Source organism: Oncorhynchus nerka, linkage group LG10 (genome assembly GCF_034236695.1).
Source record: "Oncorhynchus nerka isolate Pitt River linkage group LG10, Oner_Uvic_2.0, whole genome shotgun sequence".
Lineage (NCBI taxonomy): Eukaryota > Metazoa > Chordata > Actinopteri > Salmoniformes > Salmonidae > Oncorhynchus > Oncorhynchus nerka.
The window spans coordinates 85,501,358-85,515,042 of NC_088405.1; the positions used below are offsets into that span (position 1 = coordinate 85,501,358).

At 46.3% G+C, this 13,685-nt stretch overlaps 1 protein-coding gene across 4 annotated transcripts in view; it reads right to left on the bottom strand.

Moving 5' to 3' along the window:
* LOC115136189 (rap guanine nucleotide exchange factor 6-like) overlaps window positions 1-13,685 on the bottom strand; it is a 149,879-nt gene that overhangs the window by 23,955 nt on the left and 112,239 nt on the right. For all 4 annotated transcript variants that reach the window (XM_065023878.1, XM_065023879.1, XM_029671731.2 and 1 more), the window contains 2 exons: window positions 11,934-12,094; window positions 1,889-2,129 (listed from right to left, as the gene is read on the bottom strand). In XM_065023878.1, coding sequence (XP_064879950.1) covers window positions 1,889-2,129; window positions 11,934-12,094 — 402 coding nt within the window. The remainder of the gene's footprint in view (window positions 1-1,888; window positions 2,130-11,933; window positions 12,095-13,685) is intronic.

The window sequence follows — 13,685 nt, forward strand, 5'->3', positions numbered from 1 at the left end:
AGTAGGGGTTAGTCGTGTACTGAGGGGGGTTAGTCGTGTACTGAGGGGGGTTAGTCGTGTACTGAGGGGGGTTAGTCATGTACTGAGGATAATACCAGACAGACATCAGAACACATTGTGTTGATTACAAAGCAGATAACATTTAATGACAAATTAGTCATTATTAAAATCATTAGAAAATGTATAACCAAAATACCACCATTCATTGTATGTATTGTGTGTATATTATGTATATCCCTGGTCAATGCCAACAGGGCAGCAGCATTAAAATGCTGGCCAGAGTGGTCCTGGCCCCAACAGTGCTGTGACATTTTAGCCATACATTTCTCCCTGGGTGGGTGAGACATTTTAGCCATACATTTCTCCCTGGGTGGGTGAGACATTTTAGCCATACATTTCTCCCTGGGTGGGTGAGACATTTTAGCCATACATTTCTCCCTGGGTGGGTGAGACATTTTAGCCATACATTTCTCCCTGGGTGGGTGAGACATTTTAGCCATACATTTCTCCCTGGGTGGGTGAGACATTTTGGCCTGATGCCCTTTTCTGGGAGAGCGTCCAAGAGCAGCACATTGGACTAGTGGTGTTTAATGGAGCCATAATGTGTCTATAGCAGGGGGACAGAGAGGAGCCGGGGGACAGAGGAGCCGGGGGACAGAGGGAGCAGGGGGGACAGAGAGGAGCAGGGGGACAGAGAGGAGCAGGGGGGACAGAGAGGAGCAGGAGGGGACAGAGAGGAGCAGGGGGACAGAGAGGAGCCGGGGGACGTGGAGGAGCAGGAGGGACAGAGAGGAGCCGGGGGACAGAGAGGAGCCGGGGGACAGAGAGGAGCCGGGGGACAGAGAGGAGCCGGGGGACAGAGAGGAGCCGGGGGACAGAGAGGAGCCGGGGGACAGAGGAGCCGGGGGACAGAGAGGAGCCGGGGGACAGAGAGGAGCCGGGGGACAGAGAGGAGCCGGGGGACAGAGAGGAGCCGGGGGACAGAGAGGAGCCGGGGGACAGAGAGGAGCAGGGGGACAGAGAGGAGCAGGGGGACAGAGAGGAGCCGGGGGACAGAGGAGCCGGGGGACAGAGAGGAGCCGGGGGACAGAGAGGAGCAGGGGGGACAGAGAGGAGCAGGGGGGACAGAGAGGAGCAGGGGGGACAGAGAGGAGCAGGGGGGTGTCACGCCTTGGTCAATATGTTTTGTGTTTTCGTTATATATTTTGGTCAGGCCAGGGTGTGACATGGGTTTATGTGTTGTGTTCGTATTGGGGTTTTATAGCATTGGGATTGTGAATGATTAGGGGTGTGTCTAGTTAGGCTTGGCTGCCTGAGGCGGTTCTCAATCAGAGTCAGGTGATTCTCGTTGTCTCGGATTGGGAACCTTATTTAGGTAGCCTGAGTTTCACTTTGTATCTTGTGGGTGATTGTTCCGGTCTTTGTGTTGTATTCACCAGATAGGCTGTAATAAGTTTCACGTTCCGTTTGTTGTTTTCATAGTATTAAGTTATTTCATGTATCGTTCCTTTTTCCTTCATTAAAGATCATGAGTAACCACCACGCTGCATTTCGGTCCGCCTCTCTTTCAACAACAGACGAACGCCGTTACAGGGGGACAGAGAGGAGCAGGGGGGACAGAGGCAGCCATTTTAGCTGAGGTGCTCTGAGAGGGAAGGAAGAAGACGAGGGGTAGGAGGGAATTAGGGGAGATGGAGAGGCTATGCTGTCCCTCCCTGTCTCACTACAATCTAACCCATTTTCAGACCTGAGGGGAACCAAGGTGGAAGACGTTGCATCAAACCACTGATACAGGGTCAGATCATCTTCTCCCATTTTCTATCCCCCTAATGGTTGATCGTTGGGATTGGAGTGGGATAATCTGATCCTAGAACTGTATTTTTCTTACCTGCCATTGAGCTGGATGCGGTCAGCCAGCTTAGAGAGCTGGTCAGGTAGCCTGCATTGTTTAAGGACGCCCTCGGGACTGACAGACACCTCACAGAGGGAGTAGGTCTCCGGGGCTGCGATAAGGCCAAACTCGTTGACCACATGACTGACCACGTCCTTGGCCGTGGTGTCCTTACTGATGATGATGTAACAGCTCTGCTGGTCAGCCTTGAACACCCGGATCACCTGGTCTGGAATGTCTAACAGGTGGAGGAGAAGAACAGGACTGAAGAGTTATGGTGGAATACCAGAACACAGACGATTCCTCTATATTGTGCACTACTTTAGACCAGACCCACAGAGCGCTGGTGAAAAATAGTGCACCGTAATAGAGGGAACATGATGCCATCTGTGACACAGACATCTTTATTCGGCAGGATATGTTGAAGATGTCCAATACATAAACAGAAGCATCAAATTAAACGCATTCAAAACAAGAACAAAAGTTAACCCTCAAAATGTTACAAATGATGTATCTAAATCAGGGCCCAATAGAGACTGTGGGCAATGGTGCCCTGAGGACACAAATTTCCTCTATACAACAACTTCAAGATAAAGAGAAACTAGAAGACAGCTATAAATACACAACATCAGGTTATTACAAGTTATAATAGTTAACTGAAACAATTGCACACTTCAGTGAACTCATTTAACAGAGTTTTAAAAACGGGTCCTATCGGCACCAGGGAACCCAGGTGGAATTTGTTTTGTAAAGTATTGTGACTTCAAGAGTTAACAAACCCTGCGAACGGGTCTGATATCTTGTGTTTTTCTATTTCAACAGGGCAGTGAGGTATGTTGGAAGCTTGTGGAACAGAGCTTTGTAAACAAGAAGGGAGTAATGAAGTGATTTAAGGGACTTTAGTGAGGTCCAGCCATAGCCAAAAACTGGCAGGAAAGTTGACTGCACAATCTGCTTCCTGCTGTTCAAGGAGAGGCAAGATCTATTTCTAAAACAGAAACCCACTTTAAATCTTAGCTCTTTTAACTAGCTCATCAGTATGCTTTTTTAACGTTAGATCTTTAGTCCAAACGACCAAAAGTTGTTTTTTTTAAGTAAGCAAACAACCCTTGTGGTTAAAAGATATGCATTTCCCAGTATGTCAAAGGGAACAAGAACTTCATACTTGCTCTGCTTGCACACAAAAGTGGTTGTGGTCCATTACACACACATCAGCAGGGTAAAACAATGAGGCATGAATAGTGGAGGACGAGAAGTGGTATGGGCAGAGAGGAGGAGGTGAAGGCTGGAATAAAGGCATCCCATCGGCAGTAGATCGTGTTTATGTCTGTCTGGGAGCAGTCATGCAGGGAGTCTAATGACAGAAAGAGAGACATCACTTCAAGAGGTAAACAGAAAGAAAAGGTGGAACGATCCTAGATGACAGATGACTAAGAGTGCACTGCTCCCTCCCTGCCCTGTAGATTGAGGCGTGCTCAATGGACTGAGACACCGTCATTATGGTAGCTATGGGCTCCTTAGTGGCGTTTCCCCTCACACTGGCTGGGCACAAAACTACAACCCTCATCACTATTACAGCAGCAAGATTAGCAGAAACACTAATCACTGAGCCACACCAATAATACTGCTGCAGGTGTCTAAATATTATATTGCAGTGTAAAGCCGTGCCACAACCAATCAATTTCAACCTACTCAAACTAAAAGTGGAGTTGAGATCAAAATAAGGCTCATTAGCGAGGATTTGTGCTTAGGGTCTTCAGCAATCACAGGGTTCTCCTGCTTAACAAGGCAGTGCTGCTGAATTTTTGAACATCTGTAACTGACTGCCTTTTCCTGCAATCTAGTATGACAACAAAAAGTTTAAAAACATTTTTTTTTTATACAAAATGGTGTCGCAGCCAGTCAACAAGGTGCCTCTCTTACATCATTTGGGGAGAACCCTCAATCATTTATTGTCCTATCATATGTAATCATTATCTTTACCCCCCACCTGACAGGACTAATACAGACCGAACTGGATGAGAGCGATCCATGTGCCTCTCTGGTCAGGTGATTAACCAATCATTGATGGAGTCATGCGAGACAGAGTATAAACAGGGAAAACCTCCTGGCTTTCGGGTTCCTACTAACCCAATGCCCCCCAGGCCTGTGTCCCGCTCACCATCACAGATCCACTAGATGTCAATCCCAGCTACAGCAGCAACAGTAGACAGGGGCAGAGCACCACAGCTAGAAGAGAGTGCAGGGCAAGGTACTTCAACATGAAGCTGGGGCTCCTTTAACAAACACAATCAGCCATCACTAAGAATACGTCCCAATTAACTGAACCATGTTTGACCAGGTCTCATAAGGATCTTTTTCAAGTAGAGCACTATGTAGGGAACCAGGTGCCATTTGGGATGAAGCCAGAGAATACCACGCAGAGTCCAACTTAGACTGAGGTTCAGGACATAAAACACAGAGACGCAAGTCAAAAGCTCATAAAAGAAGGGGAAGAAAATGTGAGGGGAAACTAGGAAGAGTAAACCAAACGTCTCTAAAACAAACAAACAACCCAAATGATTCCATTCCAAGAAACCACCTAGATACTGACAGTGTAAAGCCCCTGGCTGGGGAAGCAGAGAGAAGAGAAGGAAGAGCGAGACAGAGAGAGCAAGAACACTGGTTGGAAATATAAAACAGAGGATTAGAATGATAGCTTTTTCCTGTGCGTCATTGTGGGAGAAGTCAGCGGGACAGAAGGACTTGTGTCATGGCTTTCACTAAAGCATCTGTTTACAATCAGATCAGTGTACTGGAGAGAGGGAGGGCACAGTGTGTGTGTGAAAACAGAGAGTGGAGATCTCAGTCTGCCACAGTGACTCTAGGCTTTATAAACACACAGTACAAACACAGGAGTCCCCAGGCAAGCCTTCTTACACCCTACCAAAGGCCTAGAGGAATAACACCTTAACTTCAAACTCCAGATTCACTGATCCCATCTCAATCTAATTTGAAGCCAGGCTTTGGGAGGGATTACTTTGCACTTCTCTCTGAACATCCCCTCTACCTATCCATTACTCACAGTGGTCGGTGGAGAACAGAAACACACTATTAGAAGATGATTCATATCTCAGTTGGCTTGGAGGAGGAAGAGGAGGAGGAACAAATAAAATGTTATTGGTCACATACACATGGTAAGCAGATGTTAATGGTCACATACACATGGTTAGCAGATGTTATTGGTCACATACACATGGTTAGCAGATGTTATTGGTCACATACACATGGTTAGCAGATGTTATTGTGAGTGTAGCGAAATGCTTGTGCTTCTAGTTCCGACAGTGCAGCAATATCAATATCAAAGTAATCTTAACAATCACACAACAAGTACCTAATACACACAAATTTAAGTAAAGGGATGGAATAAGAATATGTACATATAAATATATGGATGGACCACGACCGAACGCCATAGACGAGATGGAATAGATGGTATAAAATACAGTATTATACATCTGGGATGAGTAGTGCAAGATATGTAAACATCATTATTAATCTCTGAAGCTGGAGTCTTATATCTCCCTCTCTAACTTTCAGCATCAGCTGTCAGAGCAGCTTACCGATTACAGTACCTGTACACAGCCAATCTGTAAATAGCACACCCAACTACCTCATCCCCATATTGTTACTTACCCTCCTGCGCCCCAGTATCTCTTTTTTTATATATTTTTATTTCACCTTTATTTAACCAGGTAGGCTAGTTGAGAACAAGTTTGTAACTGCGACCTGGCTAAGATAAAGCGTTGCAATGACACATACAACAACCCAGCGTTACACATGGAATAAACAAAACATACAATCAATAATACAGTAGAACAAAAGAAAACAAAAAGTCTATATACAGTGAGTACAAATTAGGTAAGTTAAGGAAATAAATAGGCCATGGTGGCGAAGTAATTACTGTATAGCAATTAAACACTGGAAAGGTAGATCGGCAGAAGATGAATGTGCAGGTAGAGATAGTGGGGTGCAAAGGAGCAAAATAAATAAATAAATACCAGTATGGGGATGACGTAGGTAGATAGATGGGCTGTTTACAGATGGGCTAAGTACAGGTGCAGTGATCTGTAAACTGCTCTGACAGCTGGTACTTAAAGCTAGTGAGGGAGATGTGAGTCTCCAGCTTCAGAGATTTTTGCAATTTGTTTCAGTCATGGGCAGCAGAGAACTGGAAGGAAAGACGACCAAAGGAGGAATTGGCTTTGGGGGTGACCAGTGAGATATACCTGCTGGAGCGAGTGCTACGGGTGGGTGCTGCTATGGTGACCAGTGAGCTGAGATAAGGCGGGGCTTTACCTAGCAGAGACTTGTAGATAACCTGTAGCCAGTGGGTTTGGCGACGAGTATGAAGCGAGGGCCAACCAACGAGAGCGTACAGGTCGCAATGGTGGGTAGTGTATGGGGCTTTGGTGACAAAACGGATGGCACTGTGATAGACTGCATCCAGTTTGTTGAGTAGAGTGTTGGAGGCTATTTTATAGATGACATCACCGAAGTCGAGGATCGGTAGGATGGTCAGTTTTACGGGGGTATGTTTGGCAGCATGAATGAAGGATGCTTTGTTGCGATATAGGAAGCCGATTCTAGATTTAATTTTGGATTGGAGATGCTTAATGTGAGTCTGGAAGGAGAGTTTACAGTCTGACCAGACACCCGGGTATTTGTAGTTGTCCACGTATTCTAAGTCAGAGCCGTCCAGAGTAGTGATGCTGGACGGGCGAGCAGGTGCGGGCAGCGATCGATTGAAAAGCATGCATTTAGTTTTACTTGGGTTTAAAAGCAGTTGGAGGCCACGGAAGGAGAGTTGTATGGTATTGAAGCTCGTCTGGAGGTTAGTTAACAGTGTCTAAGGAGGGGCCAGAAGTATACAGAATGGTGTCGTCTGCGTAGAGGTGGATCAGAGAATCACCAGCAGCAAGAGCAACATCATTGATGTATACAGAAAAGAGAGTCGGCCCGAGAATTGAACCCTGTGGCACACCCATAGAGACTGTCAGAGGTCCAGACAACAGGCCCTCCGATTTGACACACTGAACTCTATCAGAGAAGTAGTTGGTAAACCAGGCGAGGCAATCATTTGAGAAACCAATGCTGTAGAGTCTGTCAATAAGAATGTTGTGATTGACAGAGTCGAAAGCCTTGGCCAGGTCGATGAATACGGCTGCACAGTAATGTCTCTTATCGATGGCGGTTATGACCAGCTCTGAAACCAGATTGCATAGCGGAGAAGGTATGGTGGGATTCGAAATGGTCAGTAATCTGTTTGTTAACTTGGCTTTCGAAGACCTTAGAAAGACAGGGTAGGATAGATGTAGGTCTGTAGCAGTTTGGGTCTAGAGTGTCACCCCCTTTGAAGAGGGGGATAACCGCGGCAGCTTTCCAATCTTTGGGAATCTCTGACGATACGAAAGAGAGGTTGAACAGGCTAGTAATAGGGGTTGCAACAATTTCGGCAGATAATTTTAGAAAGAGAGGGTCCAGATTGTCTAGCCCGGCTGATTTGTAGGGGTCCAGATTTTGCAGCTCTTTCAGAACATCAACTATCTGGATTTGGGTAAAGGAGAAATGGTGGGGGCTTTGGCGGGTTGCTGTGGAGGGTGCCGGGCAGTTGACCGGGGTAGGGGTAGCGATGTGGAAAGCATGGCCAGCCGTAGAGAAATGCTTACTGAAATTCTCAATTATAGTGGATTTATCGGTGGTGACAATGTTTTCTAGCCTCAGAGCAGTGGGCAGCTGGGAGGAGGTGCTCTTATTCTCCATGGACTTTAGTGTCCCAGAACTTTTTTGAGTTAGTACTACAGGATGCAAATTTCTGTTTGAAAAAGCTTGCCTTAGCTTTTCTAACTGCCTGTGTATATTTGTTCATAACTTCCCTGAAAATGTGCATATCATGGGGGCTTTCGAAGCTAATGCAGAACGCCACAGGATGTTTTTGTGCTGGTCAAGGGCAGACAGGTCTGGAGTGAACCAAGGACTATATCTATTCCTAGTTCTACATTTTTTGAGAGCTTATTTTTGATGCTTATTTAAGGAAGGTACTTCTAAAGAATAGCCAGGCATCATCTACTGACTGGATGAGGTCAATGTCATTCCAGGATACCCCGGCCAGGTCGATTAGAAAGGCCTGCTCACAGAACTGTTTCAGGGAGCGTTTGACAGTGATGAGGGGTGGTCGTTTGGTCGCAGACCCATTACAGATGCAGGCAATGAGGCAGTGATCACTGAGATCTTGATTGAAAACAGCAGAGGTGTATTTGGAGGGCGAATTAGTTAGGATGACATCTATGAGGGTGCCCGTGTTTACTGATTTGGGGTTGTACCTGGTAGGTTCATTGATAATTTGTGTGAGATTGAGGGCATCAAGCTTAGTTTGTAGGATGGCCGGGGTGTTAAGCATGTCCCAGCTTAGGTCACCTAGTAGCACGAGCTCAGAAGATAGATGGGGGGCAATCAGTTCACATATAGTATCGAGGGCACAGCTGGGGGCAGAGGGAGGTCTATAGCAAGCGGCAACAGTGAGAGACTTGTTTCTGGAAAGGGGAATTTTTAGAAGTAGAAGCTCAAATTGTTTGGGTACAGACTTAGAAAGTAATACAGAACTCTGTAGGTTATCTTTGCAGTAAATTGCAACACAGCCCCCTTTGGCAGTTCTGTCTTGTCAGAAAACGTTATAGTTAGCAATGGAGATTTCAGGGTTTTTTGGTGGTTTTCCTAAGCCAGGATTCAGACATGGCTAAGACATCTAGGTTGGCAGAGTGTGCTAAAGCAATGAGTAAAACAAACTTAGGGAGTAGGCTTCTAATGTTAACATGCATGAAACCAAGGCTTTTACGTTTACAGAAGTCAACAAATGAGAGCACCTGGGGGGTGGGAGTGGAGCTAGGCACTGCATCCTTCCTGTTTGGCCCTGTCCGGGGGTGTCATCGGATGGGGCCACAGTGTCTCCTGACCCCTCCTGTCTCAGCCTCCAGTATTTATGCTGCAGTAGTTTATGTGTCGGGGGGCTAGGGTCAGTTTGTTATATCTGGAGTACTTCTCCTGTCTTATCCGGTGTCCTGTGTGAATTTAAGTATGCTCTCTCTAATTCTCTCTTTCTTTCTTTCTTTCTCTCTCTCAGAGGACCTGAGCCCTAGGACCATGCCTCAGGACTACCTGACATGATGACTCCTTGCTGTCCCCAGTCCACCTGGCCGTGCTGCTGCTCCAGTTTCAACTGTTCTGCCTGTGATTATTATTATTTGACCATGCTGGTCATTTATGAACATTTGAACATCTTGGCCATGTTCTGTTATAATCTCCACCCGGCACAGCCAGAAGAGGACTGGCCACCCCACATAGCCTGGTTCCTCTCTAGGTTTCTTCCTAGGTTTTGGCCTTTCTAGGGAGTTTTTCCTAGCCACCGAGCTTCTTCACCTGCATTGCTTGCTGTTTGGGGTTTTAGGCTGGGTTTCTGTACAGCACTTTGAGATATCAGCTGATGTACGAAGGGCTATATAAATACATTTGATTTGATTTTGATTTGAAGGACCTGGATTAACCTCCACATCACCAGAGGAACAGAGGAGAAGTAGGATAAGGGTATGGCAAAAGACTAAACGAACTGGCCGTCTAGCACGTTCAGAACAGAGAGTAAAAGGAGCAGGTTTCTGGGCACGATAGCATAGATTCAAGGCATAGTGTACAGACAAAGGTAAGGTAGGATGTGAGTACATTGGAGGTAAACCTAGGCATTGAGTAATGAAGAGAGATATATAGTCTCGAGATGTTTAAACCAGGTGACGTCATCACATATGTAGGAGGTGGAACATGGTTGGTTAAGGCATATTGAGCAGGGCTAGAGGCTCTACAGTGAAATAAGACGGTAATCACTAACCAGGACAGTAATGGACAAGGCATATTGATATTAGAGAGAGGCATGCGTAGCCAAGTGAACATATCTCTACTTGCACATCATCATCTGCACATCGATCACTCCAGTATTAATGCTAAATAGTAATTATTATTTTTACCCCCCTACTCTTCTACATTTGCTGTACATAGATGTTTCTAGTGTATTATTGACTGTACGTTTGTTTATGTGTAACTGTGTTGTTGTTTTTGTCGCACTGCTTTGCTTTATCTTGGCCAGGTCGCAGTTGTAAATGAGAACTTGTTCTCAATTGGCCTACAGGCTTAAATAAAGGTGAAATTCATTTAAATAAATTTAATCAATTGAAAGTGGCATGAATAAAGTGACTAGTTATCCATTTGTTAAAGTGGCCAATGATTTCAAGTCTATGTAGGCAGCTGCCTCTGTGTTAGTGATGGCTATTTAACAGTCTGATGGCCTTGAGATTGAAAAATAGCTTCCGTCTCTCGGTCCCAGCGTTGATGCACCTGTACTGACCTCGCCTTCTGGATGATAGCGGGGTGAACAGGCAGTGGCTCGGGTGGTTGTTGTCCTTGATGATCTTTTTGGCCTTCCGTGACATTGGGTGCTGTAGGTGTCCTGGAGGGCAGGTAGTTTGCCCCTGGTGATGCGTCGTGCAGAACGCAACACCCTCTGGAGAGCCCTGCGATTGAGGGTGGTACAGTTGCCGTACGAGGAGGTGATACAGCCCAACAGGATGCTCTCGATTACGCATCTGTAAATGTTTGTGAGGGTTTTGGGTGACAAGCCACATTTCTTCAGCCAGGTTGAAGAGGCACTTTTGCGCCTTCACCACACGGTCTGTGTGGGTGGACCATTTCAGTTTGTCCGTGATGTGTACGCCGAGGAACTTGAAACTTTCAACCTCCTCCACTACTGTCCCGTCGATGTGGATAGGGGGCTGCTCCCTCTGCTGTTTCCTGAAGTCCAAAATCATCTCCTTTGTTTAGTTGACATTGAGTGAGAGGTTGTTTTCCTGATACCACACTCAGAGTGCCCTCACCTCCTCACTGTAGGCTGTCTCGTCGTTGTTGGCAATCAAGGCTACTACTGTTGTGTTGTCTGCAAACTTGAATATCTAGTTGGAGGCCTGCATGGCCATGCAGTCAAGGATGAACAGGGAGTACAGGAGGGGGCTGAGCATGCACCCTTGTGGGGCCCCAGTGCTGAGGATCAGCGAAGTGGGGATGTTGTTTCCTACCTTCATCACCTGGGGGCGGCCCGTCAGGAAGTCCAGGACCCAATCGAGGGGGGGGCAGGAGGGGGAAGGAGGATGAGGTGAGAGGATGAGGAGGAAGAGGATCAGGGGGGAGCAGGAGGAGAAGGATGAGGGGGGAGGAGGAGAAGGAGAATGAGGAGGAAGAGGAGGGGGAGAAGAGGGGGCAGTGATGTATTGGGGCTGCAGACTGGAGAGTGGGCCCTCTGGCCGCTTTGAATTGCAAATGGTCGAAGAGCATAAATCAAAACCATACTCTCCCCTCCACTCTACCCCCTCTCCCTGGGGAGGCCGCTTAGTTAATTCATGAATTATGGGGCCTGAAATCTGTCCGTAACAAAACTGACTATATTTGTTCAGGGTTTAATCCCTTTCATATGGCTCTAAATTCTATTTAATGTCAAAGCTCTTGAAATGGAAAGGCTTGAGAGACACAGAGAGGAGAAGCAGACCACCTGTGTGTGTATGAAGGGCTCATGTGATTCATTATGTGATTAACTGAGTTTCTCCACTGGCCAAGCAGGAAGCACTTTCTATCTGTGAGAAGTGTTGCTCCATGAGTAATGACTAATGTATTCCCACCGCACAACTCCAGTTTTATGCCTATATAAACCAGTCTGAAGAGGACATACACTTCAAAAATGAACAAGATGAACACTTATGTAAAGTGTGCCGATGTTCAATTGTTAATTGACTCAGTGTAGTTGTGAGCAGTAGTCACTACCCAAACCATGATCACAAGGCATATTGGAGATGGTCTGGTGAACATGACAGTGGTGACATACTGCCCATCGGACTTCCCTGGTAGTGATGAGTGCTTCTGTGTGTGTGTGTGTGTGTGTGTGTGTGTGTGTGTGTGTGTGTGTGTGTCTCACCTGCTGTGTTGGAGAAGTCCAGCACACTGGTGGCTGGCTGTAGCAGATCAGGACTGCTGGATGACATGCTGCTGCCAGGGATGGGCATGATGGCCACGCTGTGCCTACACTGCTTAGTGCCCACGATGCTGTCATCCTGAGACTGGCCCACGCCGCCATCACTGTGGCAGAGAGAGAGACAGAGAGAGGCAGAGAGAGAGACAGAGAGAGACAGAGAGGCGTTTAGACTGGGTAACATTCATGATGAGGGTATGGATTAAGGAACTCCTGGCACCAGAGCCTAATATGGATCTGCCTGGACCTATTCAATCTCATTGCATGTGCGGGGCTAACGTGTTGCGCCGCGGTCTAAGGCACCGCGTCTCAGTGCTTGAGGCGTCACTACAGACACCCTGGTTTGAATCCAGGCTGTATCACAACCGGCCATGATTGGGAGTCCCATAGGGCGGCGCACAATTGGCCCAGTGTCGTCTGGGTTTGGCCGGTGTAAGTCATCATTGTAAATAAGAAGGTAGGGGTGGTATAGAGAAAATAGCCCTATTTGGTAAAAGACCAAGTCCATATTATGGCAAGAACAGCTCAAATAAGCAAAGAGAAGCATGAGAGACATGAAGGTCAGTCAATGCAGAAAGTTTGTTCCAAGTGCAGGTGCAAAAACCTTCAGGCGCTATGATGAAACTGGCTCTCATGAGGACCGCCACAGGAAAGGAAGACCCAGAGTTACCTCTGCTGCAGAGGATAAGTTCATTAGTTAACTGCACCTCTGATTGCAGCCCAAAAAAATTCTTCACAGAGTTCAAGTAACAGACACATCTCAAAATCAACTGTTCATAGGAGACTGTGTGAATCAGGCCTTCATGGTCAAATTGTTGCAGGACACCAAGAAACACGAGCAATGGACATTAGACCGGTGGAAATATTTGAGATTTTTGGATCCAACCGCCATGTCTGAGACGCAGAGAAGGTGAACGGATGATCTTTGCAAGTGTGGTTCCCATCGTGAAGCATGGAGGAGGAAGTGTGTGCATTGCTGGTGACACCGTTGATTTTTTTTTTTTTTTTAGAATTCAAGGCACACTTAACCAGCATGGCTACCACAGCATTCTGCAGCGATTCGCCATCCCATCTGGTTTGCTCTTAGTGGGACTATCATTTGTTTTCAAAAGGACAATGGCCCAACACACCTCCAGGCTGTGTAAGGGCTATTTGACCAAGAAGGAGAGTGATGGAGTGCTGCATCAGATGACCTGGCCTCCACAATTACCCAACCTCAACCCAATTGAGATGGTTTGGGATGAGTTGGACCGCAGAGTGAAGGAAAAGCAGCCAACAAGTACTCAGCATATGTGGGAATTCCTTCAAGACTATTGGGAAAAGCATTCCTCAAGAAGCTAGTTGAGAGAATCCCAAGAGTGTGCAAAGCTGTCATCAATCTCGTTCATCAAAGCATTTTGATTTGTTTAACACTTTTTTGGTTACTACATGATTTGGTAAGTGTTATTTCATAGTTTTGATGTCTTCACTATTATTCTACAATGTAGAAAATAGTAAAAATAAAGAAAAACCCTTGAATGAGAAGGTGTGTCCAAACTTTTGACTGGTAGTGTATATTTTTAAAGCCTCTAATATACATTTCCACATTGCCACTGTCATCATCAGGAAAGTCCCGGGACACTGCGTTTGACAAACGGCCAATATATTTACTTAAACACTTTTAAATGCAGATAATGAGTACAAGAAGAAGTCGAGCTG